Source organism: Ranitomeya variabilis, chromosome 7 (genome assembly GCF_051348905.1).
Source record: "Ranitomeya variabilis isolate aRanVar5 chromosome 7, aRanVar5.hap1, whole genome shotgun sequence".
NCBI lineage: Eukaryota > Metazoa > Chordata > Amphibia > Anura > Dendrobatidae > Ranitomeya > Ranitomeya variabilis.
The window spans coordinates 88,668,262-88,687,114 of record NC_135238.1 but is presented as its reverse complement, the minus strand read 5'-3'; the positions used below and the strand labels follow the sequence as shown (position 1 = coordinate 88,687,114).

The 18,853-nt window shown below is 43.9% G+C and overlaps 1 protein-coding gene across 5 annotated transcripts in view; it reads left to right on the top strand.

Moving 5' to 3' along the window:
• Positions 1-18,853, top strand: part of HECW2 (HECT, C2 and WW domain containing E3 ubiquitin protein ligase 2) — a 346,877-nt gene that overhangs the window by 246,900 nt on the left and 81,124 nt on the right. For 4 of the 5 annotated variants that reach the window (XM_077275387.1, XM_077275388.1, XM_077275389.1 and 1 more), the window contains 6 exons: positions 1,353-1,448; positions 3,409-3,559; positions 8,507-8,616; positions 13,524-13,648; positions 16,196-16,381; positions 18,099-18,233. In XM_077275387.1, the coding sequence (XP_077131502.1) occupies positions 1,353-1,448; positions 3,409-3,559; positions 8,507-8,616; positions 13,524-13,648; positions 16,196-16,381; positions 18,099-18,233 (803 nt within the window). The remainder of the gene's footprint in view (positions 1-1,352; positions 1,449-3,408; positions 3,560-8,506; positions 8,617-13,523; positions 13,649-16,195; positions 16,382-18,098; positions 18,234-18,853) is intronic. The other variant, XM_077275386.1, reaches the window with a different exon arrangement.

Below are 18,853 nucleotides of genomic sequence, written 5' to 3'. Positions count from 1 at the left end.
TCACAATATTTGGTATCACAATATTCATAGTGACCTACAGAATAAAGTTACAGGGAATCTGTCACCAGCATTTTACGATCACATGTGTATATTGTATTTGGTTATAAAAAAAAAAAAATGGAACAGCACTAAAAGGTTACATGGGTGCAAAGTCTCCCAGCAATCAATCCATACTTGCCAGCATATAGTAGCAAAAAACAGAAGGCTGCACTCCAACAAGTAGTTTCAAAATCAGGTGGACTTTATTAGGTCCACATGGCCAAGTGGACCTAATAAAGTCCACCTTATTTTGAAACTACTTTTTGGAGTGCAGCCTTCTGTTTTTTACTACTATCTGCTGTATTTGGAGAGAGTCTGATTCCAGCGAAGTACTGGGCTGCTAGTATTATATTTGTAGCATACTGCTATGTGGTTTTATTGGTATAATTGCTGCAGTCACACCAGCATTAATTGCAGCTTTTCAATACCATATTATAAAATAAATAGAAATTTTCAAAGTCCTTCAAACCCCCAACATGTTTTGCCATGGCATTGTCAAGAGAAAATTAGGGCTTGTAGTAGCTGCAGAGAACAGGGCTGAGAGCAGGGCTGTCTATCATTAGATCTCACAGAAGAAAGCATATTCTTCTTTTCCCTGCATGATGCTTCTTGCTTATGATTGGTCAACATCATACAGGGGAAGAAGTACACGCCCCCAGTAACAAACCTCTGGTAACAACCCTTTGGATTTATTAATTATAATCTAAGATTTTAAAAACTATTATCTGCACAAAGAGGAGAAAGCAAGAAATAAAACTGTTTTATTCAGCTGTGCAGCCACTATTTCCATGATGTGGCCAGTTTAACATGCTCAAATTGGTGAAACATCATTTTTAAATGAAATGCTAAATATTATGCCTTAGAGTAATTTGGCATTAGTAAAATGAAAATTACAAATGGCGGGAAGGTGTTAAATATCTCACCTCAATTCACCTTTTCTAGTTTGGGAAGCTTCTAGATTAATTCATTGCAGAAAACATTACTCTCTTCCTGGAAGCACAGACTATTGTTTGCTTGATTGCGGAGTTTCTCTGCATTAACATACAGGATTTAATGCTTGTCTTCTTCAGTTTCTATTTTTCCTCGTTAATTGTTTTGTTCAGTAATTAGGGCAGTATAACTTATAATTTTAACAAGATGATTGTATGGCACATCAAAGCTAAGGGCACATTCCCAGGTAATATATTTCTGTTTAGACAGCAGAAAACTGCACATAATACGTGAATTGAGTGTTAGCATTTTTTATCCCTGTAAAATTAGAGCCTTTTTACTTCCTAGTGGGAAATCCTTTTCAATGCTCTGTTATGCCACAGGTTCCCAAGTGAATGGCCATCAACCATTGCGGTCACTCCCTTCAGTCCGACAAGATGTCAGCAGATACCAGAGAATAGACGAAGCTTTACCACCTAGTGAGAGATTATTTTCTTACAATTTATTTTTTAGCTTTGTTACTATTAGTAGCACTATAAAGACATTACATTAAGTGACTCCTTCTGTATTTTATTACAAGATTTATTTATTTTTTCCTGTCATTCACTTCTTGTTATTCTAGTTGTTTGAGGAGAATATTTCAAGATCCCTTATCCGCCTGCCAAAAAAAACACATTACAGTTTTATCACTGAGTTATCACCAGAAAGCTGTGTGAAAACGTGTGCGAGCTCTGATATTGTCAGTTTTATTAGTATACAATACAGCATCCACGACATGCGAGTCTGACAAAAGTAATCCCTGTGTAAACTGTAATGTCAGCCATGTTGGCAGCCACTCTGCCCTCAGAAACTAAGAACTGACTGACAGAAAAACTGGTACTAGAATGCAGATTTTAAGGGGTTTCCCACTACTAGGACAACCACTTCTCATTCACCACACTAGGCCCCGATAAAATAAAAAAAGCTTATACTCCCCTCCTGTGCCGGCACAGTGTCTGCGGTGTCAGCATTTGCGGTCCCTGGGCTCTCATGAGCTTTATGACGCATAGTGCTCGGCACCCAGTCAGCGCTGGCGTTACTGTCCCCGCCTTTAGACAAACTGAGCATGAAGAGGAAGTCCAGGCTGCAGCTGATCCCTGGCATCCTCTTCACATTCAATTCGACAGAAGACAGAGACAGTGACGCTAGGGCTGATTGGGCGCCGGGCACCATATGTCATACAACTGCACAAGAGCCCCGGGACCATGAATGCTGACACTGCAGGAACAGTGCATGCACAGCAGGTAAGTATAAGCTTTTTTTATTTTATCGGGGCCAAGCGTGGAGAATGAGAAGGTGTTGTCCTAATAGTGGACAACCCCTTTAAAGACTAAATGTCATTTGCCCAAAAACACTGAGGTAAGCACCTTGTAAAACTCCCCAGTTTCCCTGATCCTGACGCTCTTTTTGCTGTGTTGGTCCATTGCAAAGATATTCACATTTGTTGCCTTTGGAGCGCAGTATGTGAAATCTCTTCTGGTAGTGTAACTGAGTGTTTCTTCAGTCTTCTGTGGGGCCTTGCACTTTCACACCTCCCTTCTACATGTTGCCAATCACAGCTTGAGACCGCTAGACTGCCAGATCAGCTGCAGAGCCTTGATTGGCAAATGCCCCAGAGAAGAATCTGAAGAAACATCTAGTTGGTCTGCAGGCAGAGACTTCACATACTGCGCTCAAGGAGAAACAAATGTAAATGCAACAAAGCAGGGCAATGCAGATCATGAAAAAAAATGCAAAATCAGCGGGGTTTGAGGAGTTTTTGCTTAGTATTTTTAAAAGGTAATTTTATGAACAAGAGACATTTCTTCTTTCAAAAGCAGACAGATGTCTTACATGTAAAGGTGTTGTCCAGGGTTAAAAATATTGCCACACCTGTCTATAGGACATGTCTGATATTACAGTTCAGATTCATTGACATAAAACGGTATTCTCATGTCCATGAGCTATGACAAATGCAGATCCTACCTAGGACTTGCACCTACGTTGAGAGCCATGTGCTACCAGGAATGGAGACGTGGCCGCACATGCACAGTTCTCTCTGTCGTTCTGCTGTAGTTGTGAAAACTGCTGAGCACACTGGTGGATATACCAATCATGTCTGACATGAGAAATCCCCTTTAAATGGGAAGGATCTTCAATACCGGAGCAGATTTCTGGCCAATTAAGAACTTGAGCCCAAGTTCTCCAAGGACAAAGGTCTGATCAGATGTCATTGCTCTATTACTGATTAAAAAAAGCAAACCTTTTTCCTGTAACCCTGGACAACCACCCTATATACTGAGACTGTACATAATTGGGTTCTTGCTTATTGTTCTATATCTGACATGCAATAAAAATACATTTTCGGGTTTTACTGCAAAACCACTTTCACATGTAATAACTGTATGGTTTCCATTTCAGATTGGGAAGCGAGAATCGACAGTCATGGTAGAATCTTTTATGTGGATCATATAAATCGTACAACCACATGGCAGCGTCCTACAGCTCCTCCAGCCCCACAGATTTTACAGAGATCAAACTCTATCCAACAGATGGAGCAGCTCAATAGACGGTGAGATGGTGCGGTGTGCTCAGATAACCATTCGCATTTGTTGGGTTTTATGGTTTTACTCTATTTCTACATTTTCCATATGAAGCTAAGGGAACATTACAGAATTTCATACCTCATCTCCTGGTTCACAAGCGGTCAGACTATGACTAAGTATTGAAGCCAAGACTCTCCGAGATTGATGAGACATAGTAACAATCAATATGTGGATATCGCAGAATGCAATTTCCAAACTAATTGCTTACTCAGCTGGCTTTCTTTACCCCAAGTACCTTCCTCTTGGGTCTCACGAGACTCATATGAAGGGAAGCAAGGTTATGGTTGCCAATGCCTTCATGAAGATAGCAGAAGATAAAGTCAGAAGCTCATATGAGTGACATAAAAGCAGAGCTTAAATATAGTTTTACCCTCACAAGGCCAAATTGATCCAATGAAAAACCACTAAATGATGTCAGCCAAATTGCTATAATGTTAAAGAATTAACTTCCAGATCCTCTATGACAATCGGACAGATCCATGGATCAAGATTTTACATGGGGGAATGGCACCGATCAGCTGTTTGCACAATCAGCAGCGCACAAATGTAAACTGTTTATGGAGCTGGAACAGCACAGCTTTGTGGTTCAGTAATCTTAATGAAAGACACATACTAGAGATATAAACGGTACATAAACCAACATGTCTGGCAGTATGACTAACAATGTACTGGAATTTTATAAAACCAGTATTAATAAAGAAGAAGAAAAAGAAATTGAGCAAGAAGGAAGAACAAAAAAAGGAAAAGAGGTTAGAAAGGAGAGAAGGTGTTGGTCCATACTTGCTGTCTTGAATTGGTTTGGTTATCTAGCCAAGATAGGAAATCTTCACATTCCTTAAGCAGAAACCAATGACTCCATGTCCTGGTGGATTGTTCCGTTCTGTAATGGTCCCAGACGATGAATGCCTTCATCCTAGAAATGTCCAGTAAGGTTTCTAGCCCCTTACTCCACAAGAGAGCGTACCTTCTAGTGTCGTATGATGACCAAACGAGCTGCTTGTATGAAGAAACGCATTAGACCTTTGTTCAAAGAGGAGCGTTGAGCTGGTATAATGGATAACCACCCCATCGATGGGTACAAGTGGACTGTACCTGAACAAACTATAACAAAGATCAATAGCTGATCAGAGGGAATGATTTTCTCTCAGCTTCTTTAGGGCGGCACGGTGGCTCAGTGGTTAGCACTGCAGCCTTGCAGCGCTGGGGTCCTGGGTTTGAATCCTACTAAGGACAACATCTGCAAGGAGTTTGTATGTTCTCCCTGTGTTTGCGTGGGTTTCCTCCGGTTTCCTCCCACATTCAAAAGGACATACTGCTAGGGAATTTAGATTGTGAGCCCCATCGGGGACAGCGATGATAATGTGTGCAAACTGTAAAGCGCTGCGGAATATGTTGGCGCTGTATAAATAAAAAGATGGTTATTATTATTCTCCTTTCCACCTCACCAACAGAGATCAGAACACTAGGGATAACAGGAGTGGAGCCGGGTCGGGGTTCTGTACCACCTACAGAGAGAATTGTATCATGTTTCTCCTGCAGTTTGCAAGATATCGACGATCTGTGAGAAAGGGTGAAAGCTTCACATCAATCTTCTGGGAGAATCACTATTGTAATTCAGTTTCCCAAGCAGTTGTAAAGGGAAAGGACATTTCAGTCCCCTATCTCTTAGGGTACTGTCTCACAGTGGCACTTTTGTCGCTACGATCTGTGACGTTCCAGCGATATCCATACGATATCGCTGTGTCTGACACGCAGCAGCGATCAGGGACCCTGCTGAGAATCGTACGTCGTAGCAGATCGTTTGGAACTTTCTTTCGTCGCTGGATCTCCCGCTGTCATCGCTGGATCGTTGTGTGTGACAGCGATCCAGCGATGCGTTCGCTTGTAACCAGGGTAAACATCGGGTTACTAAGCGCAGGGCCGCGCTTAGTAACCCGATGTTTACCGTGGTTACCAGCGTAAAAGTAAAAAAAAGCAAACAGTACATACTCACATTCCGGTGTCTGTCCCCCGGCGTTCTGCTTCTCTGCACTGTGAGCGCCGGCCGGCCGGAAAGCGAGCACAGCGGTGACGTCACCGCTGTGCTTTCCGGCTGGCACAGACACAGTGGAGAGAAGCAGAATGCCGGGGGACAGACACCGGAATGTGAGTATGTACTGTTTTTTTTTTTTTACTTTTACGCTGGTAACCACGGTAAACATGGGGTTACTAAGCGCGGCCCTGCGCTTAGTAACCCGATGTTTACCCTGGTTACCCGGGGACTTCGGCATCGTTGGTCGCTGGAGAGCGGACTGTGTGACAGCTCCCCAGCGACCACACAATCACTTACCAACGATCACGGCCAGGTCGTATCGCTGGTCGTGATCGTTGGTAAATCGTTTTGTGTGACAGTACCCTTAGGATAGTCCCGTAGAGTAGCAGCACTAAATGAAAAGGAGGAGATAATTGTGTACATATAGTTTGAAATAACGTGAGGTCTCTAGAAGAGATAAGCCTCAGATAGTTTAGAGAGAATGTTAGGCTAGTTTCACACTAGCGTCGGGAACAACCCGTCGCTGCGCGTCGGGCCGACGTTCCCGACGCTAGTGTGGTCTCCGCCGCACAACGGGGGCAGCGGATGCATATTTCCCACGCATCCGCTGCCCCATTGTGATGTGCGGGGAAGTGCGGGGAGGTGGGGGCGGAGTTCCGACTGCGCATGCGCGGTCGGAAAAAGCGGACCGTCGGGAGCAAAAAACGTTACATGTAGCGTTTTTTTCTCCCGACGGTCCGCTACCATACGCCCAAGCGTCGCAAAACGGATTCACCGTTTGGAAATGCGTCGCAAATGCGTCGCAAATGCGTCGCTAATGTTACTCTATGACGAAACAACGTATCCAGCAAAAACTTTTGCTGGATGCGGCGTTTCGCAAAAACGACGCATTTGCGACGTATTGCAGTTAACGCTAGTGTGAAAGTAGCCTTAGAGACGTGACAGTTTAGGAGCCAAGCCCTCAGGCCTGTCCACATGAGAAAGTGTCAAGGGCAACACCTTACCTCCCTGCATGACATTTCTGACTTTGGGAGTCTCTAACTTAAATTTTCATAGAATGTATGACGGTCTCAACCCGTTAGAGAAAGCTAGGTTATTAAAAACTGTAATCAAAGGACTTGGGTTATAAAATGTACCTAAAGGGCTGACTTCCTTTCCCAGAACTTGGGGTCCGTGGAGGTAATTTAGGGAGAAGATAGTTTAGGAGATGCTGTAAAGGGGTTAACCAACGTAAGGGGTCTGACTACCCTGTAAGGCGTCTTTTTCAAGGTTCACCCATTGCTTATCTTTATCTTGATGAAACCATTATTATTATTATTTCTTTTTAGAGCATCATTGATTTCATTGTGCTGCACATAATAATAATAATCTTTATATAGCGCTAACATATTCCGCAGTGCTTTACAGTTTGCACACATTATCATTGCTGTCCCCGATGGGGCTTACAATCTAAATTCCCTATCAGTATGTCTTTGGAATGTGGGAGGAAACCAGAGTAAACCCACACAAACATGGGGAGAACATACAAACTCCATGCAGATGTTGTCCTTGGTGGGATTTGAACCCAGGACTCCAGAGCTGCAAGGCTGCAAGGCTGCAGTGCTAACCACTGAGCCACCGTGCTGCTGTACGTGAGGAGGGGTTACATATAAGATACAAATATAAAATACTGTGAACAAACTAACAATGAGGACTGGTACAGAGAGAAGAGGGGCTGCCCGTGCGGGCTTACAGTCACAGCATGTGACAATAGGGATGGCTTGTAGTATATTATCATGTCTGGTAAGCTAATCCCTCATTTGGCTTTAGGATTAATTAATTATTTATAACCAAATCTCGGTTTAGCCTGCCCATATGAAGTTGATAAACATCGATTTTAGCTTTATGAAGAAAAGCCTGGGTATGTGGCCAGGAAGGGCTTACAGCGCAGCTTTATACCCTTGGCTCCCATGTATGTAGGAGCTGTGGCCCTCAATGTGCAGTGTGCACAATTGTGCAGTTCCAGTAGTCCCCAAACAGCTGGTGAAGGTGGGAGTGGGGGGCATCAGATATCCCCCAATCTGATGTTCATGGACTATTGGGAGGATAGGTCATCAACAGCGAAGTAGTGGATGCCCCCTATAGAATCACTTGTATATGTTGTATTTGATGGGAGATATTTAACCCTTTATGTAAATGTCTCCAGACTATCCGCCTGTAGCAGACCTGTGGCACCATGTCGCATAATTACTCAGTGTGGACGGTGAAGTGGTAATTTTTCTTAATAGGAACATTATCCCCTCCTCTGCTTACTGTATTGGACGTCCTTTTCTTCTGCAGGGCATTAGCTGTCTGGGCATTGTTATTTTTAATATTCTTTCTTTAGGAGTGTGACGAGGACCTGACAGTCATATTTTCCATTATCAGAAAACTTCTGTCCCCAGGCCACTCAACTGGGCTTTACTCACCCTCCCCTGTCCAGTACAGAGTGTCTGCCATTGCTGCTAGTGTCCACTATTGTCTGCAGCGTTGACATCATATTGACAGCACTGCAGCCAATCTCTGAGAGCAGCAGCTTGTGCCATCAACTTGGGTAGTGCCGCTGAACTCAGTGATTAGCTGCAGCGCTGCAGACGTGATGTCAGCAACGCAGATAATAACAGACACTTGGAGCCGTAGCAGAGACTCAGTGCTGGACCTGGGGAGGGTCAGTAAAGAATTTTTTGTTGTTTATTAACTGCGCCTGAAGACAAGGATTTTCTGAAAGTGGAAACTCCTTTAATATATTTTAATCATTATTATTTTATTGTAGCTAACTTATATTTCTGAAATGTAAATGTTGGCAGGCCATAGGTATGTGCAGCTAAATCATTGTTTCTCTAATTTGTTTTTACAACGCCAGGTATCAAAGCATCCGCCGAACAATGACTAATGATCAACCAGAGGAAGTGCCGCATCCAGTTGAGGGGGCAGTAGCAGGGGACGATGTCGATTATCATCATTCAAATGCAGGTCTGTGAGAATTGTTAAAAAAATGTTATTATTAAATTTTACTCTTCAAGCACAGTGCAATCCCATACAAATGAAGATTAAGTTGTGGAGCTCGTACTGCTGAATGGTGGGCGGACGTTCATCTTACTGCCATACCTCCATACACAGCACTCAGAGACATGAGGGGCTCCTGCTCTCTGTAGCCAGCCTCCAGAAGTAGCATCAGCATGGAGGCCATTATAAAGCAGTATTGAGCAGTGAGCCTGTGAATCCAGCACGGGGGAGAGACAGCGGCCGCATCTGTAAGTATCTCTGGGTTCCTCACCCTCCCTCTCTATAGACTTCTATGGGCAGCAGCTGTAACCTGATCTCTCTGTGAGCTAATAATCGGCATTATTTCTGCCTCTGTAAAGGTAGACTTTACCAGTGACTTCAGAAAGCGTAATCCGAACAGGAGGCAGTGAGGAGGATGAGAAGAGAGGAGTCTGAGAAGTGAAAAAACAACCATCGTTCTGTAGAAAAATAGATTAAAGAGTTTCTTACCCCCTACTGTATTATTAATTAATGGAAAAACTGATTGTACTTAAAACATGCTCATAACCTTTAACTGCCAGCGGTCTTATATAAAGCCACAGCGCTTTACATCCATTGCTATTACTCACTGTCCCCGATGGGGCTCACAATCTGAATTCCCTATCAGTATGTCTCTGGAATGTGGGAGGAAACCGGAGAACCGAGAGGGAGCCCACACAAACACGGGGAGAACATACAAACTCCTTGCAGATGTTGTCCTTGGGCAGATTCAAGCTTGGGATCTCAGTGATGCAAAGCAACAGTGCTAACCACTGAGCCACCATACAGTGCTAACCACTGAGCCACCATACACTGCTAACCACTGAGCCACCACACATATACGTTGCCAGTAGTTTGAAGCTGCAAACTTAAAAATTGTGTTATAAATTGTAATATAAATTTAAAATATGGTTTAAAAAGTGAGTGAACCCATAAACCTTATACATTTCCTGAGAACAGACAACCTGGCGAGTGCAGTTATCCTGATGTGCTGTCAGCAGCCAGGGCCACTTTCACATAACGGAGAGACTGTATCTAAAAGATGCATTAAATCAAGTGAGTGTGTAGTGTGGGTGATTTGTGTGACTTATGTGACTCTACAGTCGAGATGCTGGGAAATGCTGCAATCCTGTTAAAAACCGACCAAACACCTATTTTTACTTTGGTTATTCAGGAGACTTGTTCCTTAACGTCACTTGTTACAGCGCCAAGGAATAAGTCTACAGCGTCGAATGACCGATAAAATTGCAGTGGGTGATAACTGTATATTATTGCTGACACCCTGCTGCATTGGCCATTTAACCCCCTAGATGCAGCTATCTATATTGACAGCAGAATCTATTGCAGGCAAATTTCTGCTCCAAAAATCAAGCCCCACTATATGGTCAAATTGTAATTTTCAATCACTAGAGGGTACTGCCACATTTGGGAAAAAATGTTTAACAAATGGTAGTGTCTGTTTTCTCTATTAACCCTTGTGAAAATGAAACAACAATTGGGCTAAACCAATATTTTTCATTTTTTAACTCCACTTTGTGCTTATTTCTGTGTAGCACCTGAAGGGTTAACTCATTTTCTGACCACAGTTTTGAATAATTTGAGGGATGCAATTTTTTTAAATGGTATCTTTTTGTTTGTTTTTTTCTACTATATAGGTGTAACAATTCCTCCCCTCAGTGCTGAGCTGTTTGTGCAGTGATTGACAGCTCAGTTGGCCAGTCTGGTGCAGGGGCGTGCTGAGCTGTCTGTGCATTGATTGACAGCTCAGTTGTCCAGCCTGGTGCAGGGGCGTGCTGAGTTGTCTGTGCAGTGTTTGACAGCTCAGTTGCCCAATCTGGTGCAAGGACATGCTGAGCTCTCTGTGCAGTGATTGACAGCTCAGTTGCCCAATCTGGTGCAGGGGTGTTCTGAGCTCTCTATGCAGTGAGTGACAGCTCAGTTGTCCAGGCTGGTGCAGGGGCTTTCTGAGCTCTCTATGCACTGAGTGACAGCTCAGTTGTCCAGGCTGGTGCAGGGGCTTTCTGAGCTATCTGTTTTTTTATTGACAGCTCATCTGTCCAAACTGAGACTGGGAAGTGCTGAGCTCTCATCAGGTGCTCTTGGTTCCCTTGTTTGTTCAGCTATTTAACTGAGCTGACAGTCCCAGATAGATGTCAGCAGTAGCTTTAGCTGAGTGTGGTTTGTTTACTCAATGTCTTGTATTTTGCTTGTTGATGAATCACTGCTTGACCTTGGACCTTGTTCTGACCATCAGATGTTAGTTTAACCCCTTTGCTCTAATTTGCTTTTCTCCTGGTATTTTGACCTCGGACGGTTACCTGACTACGACTTTGTCTCTTCCCGCTGTTTATGACGTGCCCTCCAAGCTATTGACCTCAGACTCCTCGACTATCCCTACACACGGCTTGTCTGTGAGAAGTGACTCTGCGTCACAACAGAACCCTTAAAATCACTTAAAAACTAAATGTTCTATATTAACTATATGACTATTTTTCTAAATATTTGGCAAATTTTATATATTGTAATACATAAATACAAAACAGATCAAGCTAAATTTAAATTACAATGTGTCTTGATAAAAACCAATCTCACAATCACCGGGATATATAGAAGCTTTGTAGAGATATTACTGCATAGAGTGACACGTGTCCGAAGTGTTTAAAATTAGGTGTGAGATATGGGAAAATGATATCTAATTGATATCATTTTGATATCTGATGGAATTTGGCCCAAAATACTTGCTCCCAAACTCAGCCCCCACTTTTTGCATTCCCCCAGGCCAAAAGGGAAGTCAAATACACATCAAACAATGGGACCTCATTATCCAGTGAAGGCACTTCCTTGGACAGGGCAGACCAATGGCTTTTTTAATTATCTTGAGCTTTAAAAAGGCCTTTGAAATTCTCCCTGGGGTGGGGACAAAAGGCATAGACCCTGTGTACCCCAGCACCAAGTTCAGCAATTATCACAGGGGTGTGAACTCTTGTGCAGTTACCAGCCAACTGGCTTTCTTTGTTGGACTTGGGCTGCTTTCACACATCGGTTTTTTGCTGTCAGGCACAATCCGGCGAATTTTGAAAAAAATGGATCAGAGATCATATTAGGGCACATAGCTGAGAGGCACAGAAATCACCAGTAGACAGGCACAGAGCTGCCGGCATGCACAGAGATCGCTCTGGACTCTCTGGCAGCAGCTCCTCTTCCGGGACAGGAGGACGGGAGCGCATTGGGCACCAACCCCGCCCACCTGGATGCTAACCCCGCCCATCCTGATGATGTCACCATTCATGTGCAGGCAGCATTCTGTAATGATCGCTGCATACCGTGCACTTGGGCGTTAAAGGGCTAGCAGCTGACAGGATACGGCTGCCGCCCGAGGATTGCAGGCTCCGGAGACATGCCTGCGGTCCGCATGATAAGTCACCTCGGGCAGTTGCCTCTCCGGCAACTATTTGCCCTCGGAGCAGTTCCCTGACTGACCTGGGGTAAGTGGTGGTGGCAGAGAGCTGTTCCCTGTTGGGTCATTCTCTCCCCTCCAGAGGTGAGTGAAGTCGGCACACCTCTTCCCCTGTACAATCCGTCACATTAGGCTTAGTCATAAAGAGAACAATTGTCTCAGTCATCTCAACCTTGTCACTCCTTTTTTACTGGAAAGGTGCTGCCCTCTCATGTGGCGGTCGGAAATCAATCATACTCTCTGATGGAAGACGGAGGGGTGATAAAATGAACACAAGTGCGTGTTACTCCTCCCCTGGGGTTATAGGAAGCCTGGGGACGGGATGTCATTAGTGGTAGTCTACATTCTGGCTCCTGCTTGCTACAAAGCCATTTTTATTATAAGCATCCTAATTCTGCATTTCTTTTTTAGATCAGTGTCATGCATCATAAAGTGCAATATATACCAATAATGTCTTCAGGAATCCATTGATAAATCATGACCGTTTATATTATTTTTTTTAAGACTAGTTATCCTTGGATATTCCAGTACTCAGCAGATCCAGCAGAATATATTATATGGTCTTAAAGGGGCTGTAAAGAATTACCGTAAATATTTCCCCAAACTGGCAGTAAGTTGAGAAAAATAAATTCTTCTAAAGTTATTATAAAAAATATTTTCTAGTTTTAGGCTTATCGGCATTGTCCTGTGAAAACAAGTTATCACCTATCCAAGGGATTGTTGGGGGATCCGCACTGATTTGCAGAATTAGGAACTTTCATCCCCTTTACAAAATTGAGCAACTAGCCAGATGCCCAACCACTGCTCCATTCATTGTGTGGCTGCCGGAAAGAAGTGCAGCGCTCGGCAGAAAAGAAGTGCAGCGCTCGGCATACCCATAGGTCATTAATGGAGTATTGGTCGAGCATGAGCACTGCCGCTCCAATTTATCGGGGATAAAAGTGCTCAGTTCTGATTGGTGCTGGTCCCAGCAGATGCTCCCACCCACTGGACCCCTTTTTGGTCTTGGTTATGCCTAACTCCTGGCATGGTAAATGGTGGCACAGGACAGGAGGAGAACTTTAAAATGATTTTTCTGCCAGTTTGAGCAAATTTGCAGTTTTTTCATATTCATGAGAAAAGCCTTTGATACAATATGTGACACGGCATTTTCTGATTATGTATCTGAAATTTAAACAAGACTTCAGGTAAATGATTTTCTAGGTAAATGTGTGAGGAGCAGCACTGCTGATGGCACAAATGTATTAATGTAACATCTGTGGAATTATAGCTCCCCCGGTGGCCCACACTGACCTATGCACAGGGGTGGATTACACATGTACAGTATAATGGATGAATCACTACTACACTACATTCTGGCTGCTAAATTAGAAAACGACTTTCATGTTGTGTTTTTCAGATTTCCGCAGGGAGAATGCACTGCCTCATTCTACCTCAAGGTCCCGGCTTAGTTTGTTGCTTAATTCCCCTCCTGTGAAATTTCTTACTAGTCCAGAGTTCTTTACAGTTTTGCATTCAAACCCTGTAAGTGGATACAATGATCTTTATACTTCTTTGATGATGCAGTGTTGTACGAATTATTACAGAATCTGTCACCATCAGGGTGTGTATTTTTATTTTGACTTTTCAGTTATAGAACTTTGTGTAATTTGCTAATTCATAATGTTTGCAGACTTCTTAAATCCTATTTGTTTGCCTCAGTACGTCTAACATAAAAAAATAGAAACAAGTTGGCTAAAAGTGTTGATTGAAAATATCCCACCGTTTTGTGTCTACAGCTCCTATGCAGACACATGTCTCAATAGTCACAGACTACTAAGAGATAAGACTAGGGTATGTGCACACATTTTTTCCAGGGGAATTCTGCCTGAAACCACCTGAAAATGTGTTAAAAATACATAAAAAGAACGAACATATACACTACAGTGTCACAACGACTTTCTGTGCCTGTGTTCAGTCTTTTCTCACTTCTTTTAACTGCTTCATGACACCCGTCCATTCTGCAGTCGCAATAATTTTATATGTAAAGCAGAAAAAAAGCAGCCACAACTAAAGAGGAGAAAAAGACAACAGGCTTCTTCAGTAAAAAGAGGTTTTCCTAAATCATCTTCTACTTCAAAAACAATGTGAATATGCCACTGACTAAAGGTACCTTCACAGTGAACGATATCGCTAGCGATCCGTGACGTTGCAGCGTCCTGGATAGCGATATCGTTGAGTTTGACACGCAGCAGCGATCAGGATCCTGCTGTGCCATCGTTGGTCGGAGCAGAAAGGCCAGAACTTTATTTAGTCGCTGGACTCCCGTAGACATCGCTGAATCGGCGTGTGTGACGCCGATTCAGCGATGTCTTCACTGGTAACCAGGGTAAACATTGGGTTACTAAGCACAGGGCCGCGCTTAGTAACCCGATGTTTACCCTGGTTACCAGCGTAAACGTAAAAAAAACCAAACACTACATACTTACATTCCGGTGTCTGTCCCCCGGCGCTGTGCTTCTCTGCACTGTGTAAGCGCCGGCCGGCCGGAAAGCAGAGCACAGCGCTGACGTCACCGCTGTGCTTTCCGGCTGGCGCTTACACAGTGCAGAGAAGCACAGCGCCGGGGGACAGACACCAGGAATGTAAGTATGTAGTGTTTGGTTTTTTTTACGTTTACGCTGGTAACCAGGGTAAACATCGGGTTACTAAGCGCGGCCCTGTGCTTAGTAACCCGATGTTTACCCTGGTTACCCGGGGACTTCGCATAGTTGGTCGCTGGAGAGCTGTCTGTGTGACAGCTCTCCAGCGACCACACAGCGACGCTGCAGCGATCGGGATTGTTGTCTAGATCGCTGCAGCATCGCTAAATGTGACGGTACCTTAAGACACATGGTGTGCACCTACCTAAGCTATGCCTAGATCATGTGTGACCAGTGTGAATCACATTACACCCTACCAATAAGACACTGGCTGAAGGACCTGCCACCACTAGAACATGACAGATGACGTCTGAATGATTGCCATAGGCAGTGGGGCAGCTGGTGGCTGGCGCCGATAGGAGAGGGAGATGACAGCACATTCTGATGATGCAGAACCAAGTGCCCACAGTGTCCGTGTGTGTGAGTGCCCTCATCTCCCTCTCCCATCACTATTGTCAGTCAGATACTGTGTGATTGTGTAACAAGTGGCCACTGCAGACAGTACAGGAGATCAGAGGGTGACCCCACACACTGACGTTGTGGAAGCTCCTGCAGTGTCAGTGTGTGTGCCCTCATCTCCCTCTCTCGTCACCATTGTCAGGCAGATACTGTGTGATTCTGTGTAACAAGTGGCCACTGCAGACAGTACAGGGGATCAGAGGGTGACCCCACACACTGACGTTGTGGAAGCTCCTGCAGTGTCGGTGTGTGCCCTCATCTCCCTCTCTCGTCACCATTGTCAGGCAGATACTGTGTGATTCTGTGTAACAAGTGGCCACTGCAGACAGTACAGGAGATCAGAGGGTGACCCCACACACTGACGTTGTGGAAGCTCCTGCAGTGTCGGTGTGTGCCCTCATCTCCCTCTCTTGTCACCATTGTCAGGCAGATACTGTGTGATTCTGTGTAACATGTGGCCACTGCAGACAGTACAGGAGATCAGAGGGTGACCCCACACACTGACGTTGTGGAAGCTCCTGCAGTGTTAGTGTGTGTGCCCTCATCTCCCTCTCTCGTCACCATTGTCAGGCAGATACTGTGTGATTCTGTGTAACATGTGGCCACTGCAGACAGTACAGGAGATCAGAGGGTGACCCCACACACTGACGTTGTGGAAGCTCCTGCAGTGTCTGTGTGTGCAGGCCTGATGATTGAATATAGACAGTTCTCCTTCTTGCTAACAGTCATCACAAGGGGACGGGCGAATTATGGTAATATAGGGGGTGGAACGGTGCACAAAACCCCCTCATTTGCATATGTAATAAAACTGTATGGTTCTTCTAGGTCCCCTACATGAGTATAGATCATTTCGGTTTTGGGGTGACAGCCAGGCCCCCTGTAAGGATACTGTTGCCTGTCTTGTGACTTCTCTCACCTGCATCTTTTCCAGAGTGCCTACCGCATGTTTACAAATAACTCCTGTTTGAAGCATATGATCACCAAAGTTCGGAGAGACACTCACCATTTTGAGCGTTATCAACATAATCGGGATCTTGTGGGATTTTTAAACTTATTTGCCAATAAACAACTGGAGTTACCAAGAGGCTGGGAAATGAAACATGATCATCAGAGCAAGGTACGAGGGGTTACTGTCACCAAGCAAGAGCGCCATATATAGGGGTATCCCATCCGGGACATTTATGGCCCATGCCTGACAATACATGTCGGGGATCTGTTTCTGAAATAGACATAGATCCCAGCAGGTTTTGTCGATATGCCTAAAATGTCCCAGATGGGACTACCCTTTTAAAGATATTATCCCATTAAAACACATATTGCATATCCACAAAATAGATGTATGATCTCTGGGGGTCCAACCTCTCAGACTCCCAGGGATAATGAGAATGGGGGTTCCAAAGTCCCTTGTGTGAATGGAGCAGTAGTGAGCATGTGCGACCATTACTCCATTCACTGTCTACAGGAGAAGAGGGTCGCACATGCTCAGTGTCGTTCCATTCACGAAGGGCACATCGGGCAGCCATTCTTCGGATCGGTCTAATGTGTATGTGTCAGTGTCCCTGTCTCTTGATGCCTAGTATAGGTAGGTGGTCATCGGTTATTCAGCCTATTGGACTTTTATGTATATAGTCTTTTCCTTCTCTGGGAGATAATTACTACCAGAGCTATGAACACAGCAGTTAGGCTCTGTTCACATGTCCAGTAATCATCCATTAGAATGGATCCAGCCAAGATCCCTAGGCAAAAAATGTTGTGCAGATACGACTTTATTGTCTATTTTAGACAATAAAGTCGTATCTGCACAACATTTTTTGCCTAGGGATCTTGGCTGGATCTATTCTAATGGATGATTACTGGACATGTGAACAGAGCCTAACTGCTGTGTTCATAGCTTAAAAAACTGATTTCAGCTTGATCTGTTTTTTTTTTTTACATTGAAGTCTATGGAAAACAGATCTGTTAAATAGACATCCATTTTCTTTCATTTGAAACTGATCCAGTAAACATAAAACGGATCCCTATTTAACGGATCTGTTTTCCATAGACTTCAATGTTAAAAAAATGCTTCCAGCTGAAATCAGTTTTTTAAAAACGGACAAAAATGTTTTATCTGCACAACTTTGTGCCAACGTATTGCTTTCCAGTAGTGATCAGTTCTAATGGATGACTATTGGACATGTGAACATAGCCTTAATGAGACTCTCGGGACTCCTGCTGAGGAGGGATGTGGCAGGCCTCGCAATATTTTCTATGAAAACATAGAATGATTTCTTAGTGATGGATATAAATAGCAGGAGGAATACTGAGCGCCACTGATTGAGGAGACCTACAAAATGGATTTACCGGCCTCTCATGTAATAAGATTGCAGCCAGCTTCCACGCATTGGGAAGTTACTCCAAGTTCTCTAGGTTATCGTTGTTAGGATTTATTCTACAGAAGACATCTGCGTTACAGATTAGTTTTCCAACTTGCTATTCAGATTTCAGAAATCCCATCCAAACTTCCGTGCCTGTATCCTATGATATTAGGTGGCCATGATGACAAAACAAATGTTTTTGATTATTGAAAAACGTATGATACATTTGTTAAACCATTTTTGTTCTATATTTTGCACTTTCACTTCTGGGTGTTGGCTTCTGTTTATTATGGAGGCTAAGATACAGTGACGGATGCATGTATGATGGATACCACAGCAGACAGTAGGCCTCGTGGCCCACCGGCCTTCGGTGACAGTGTACACATTGCCTATGCCGTTTGTATTTGTATCTTGACAATCTTGATAATTATCTGCCTGATTTAAGTATTTCATTATAGTTTTTCTTTTTTTTTACAGCCTTTTTTTGTTGATCATAATTCTAGAAGCACTACTTTTATTGACCCACGTCTTCCATTACAAAGCAGCAGACCAACTAGTGCATTGCTTCATCGGCAGCATTTAACTCGGCAGCGCAGCCATAGTGCTGGGGAGGTTAGTCCTGTGTGCCTCTTATACAAAGGTCCCTTTGTGTTAGAAGGGCCCTAACAAACAAGCTGCTCCACTGCTGGGACCCCAAGTGTACGGCTGTCGTCTGCAGGAGACCCTGGAAGCCGGTATTCAGTTGTCTTCCAGAACCAGCTCTAACCAATTAGGTTTACGAGAAGATGGCAGCATGGGAGACCTTTATACCACTTAGGAATGTATAAGTAGCAGTAGTTGCACAGCCCAAAGATCTATTATAAGGGTAGGCATTGACATTTATATTTCTGATACACTTGTCAGCCATACCTGTATATGGCATTTATTTATTATTATTTGTCTGTATTCTATACATGCATCATTATGCTGGGCTGTCAGTGTTGTGGATCTCTTTATGGATTTTAATTGTTTTGATGGATTATTGTGTTACTTTCCCCTCCTTCAGTCATTAAATGTTGTACTGATGTGGCGCCCTTATATCTTTGGGCTACACTGACGAATGAATAGTTGCTAAATGGTCTGGAAGAAAGCTGAACATCGCCACCAGGATGTCCTGCACATTACAGCGGGACACTTTGGGTCTCCGTAGTGGGGCCAACTTCTTTGTCTGGGTCAAGATTGGTGTTCAATAG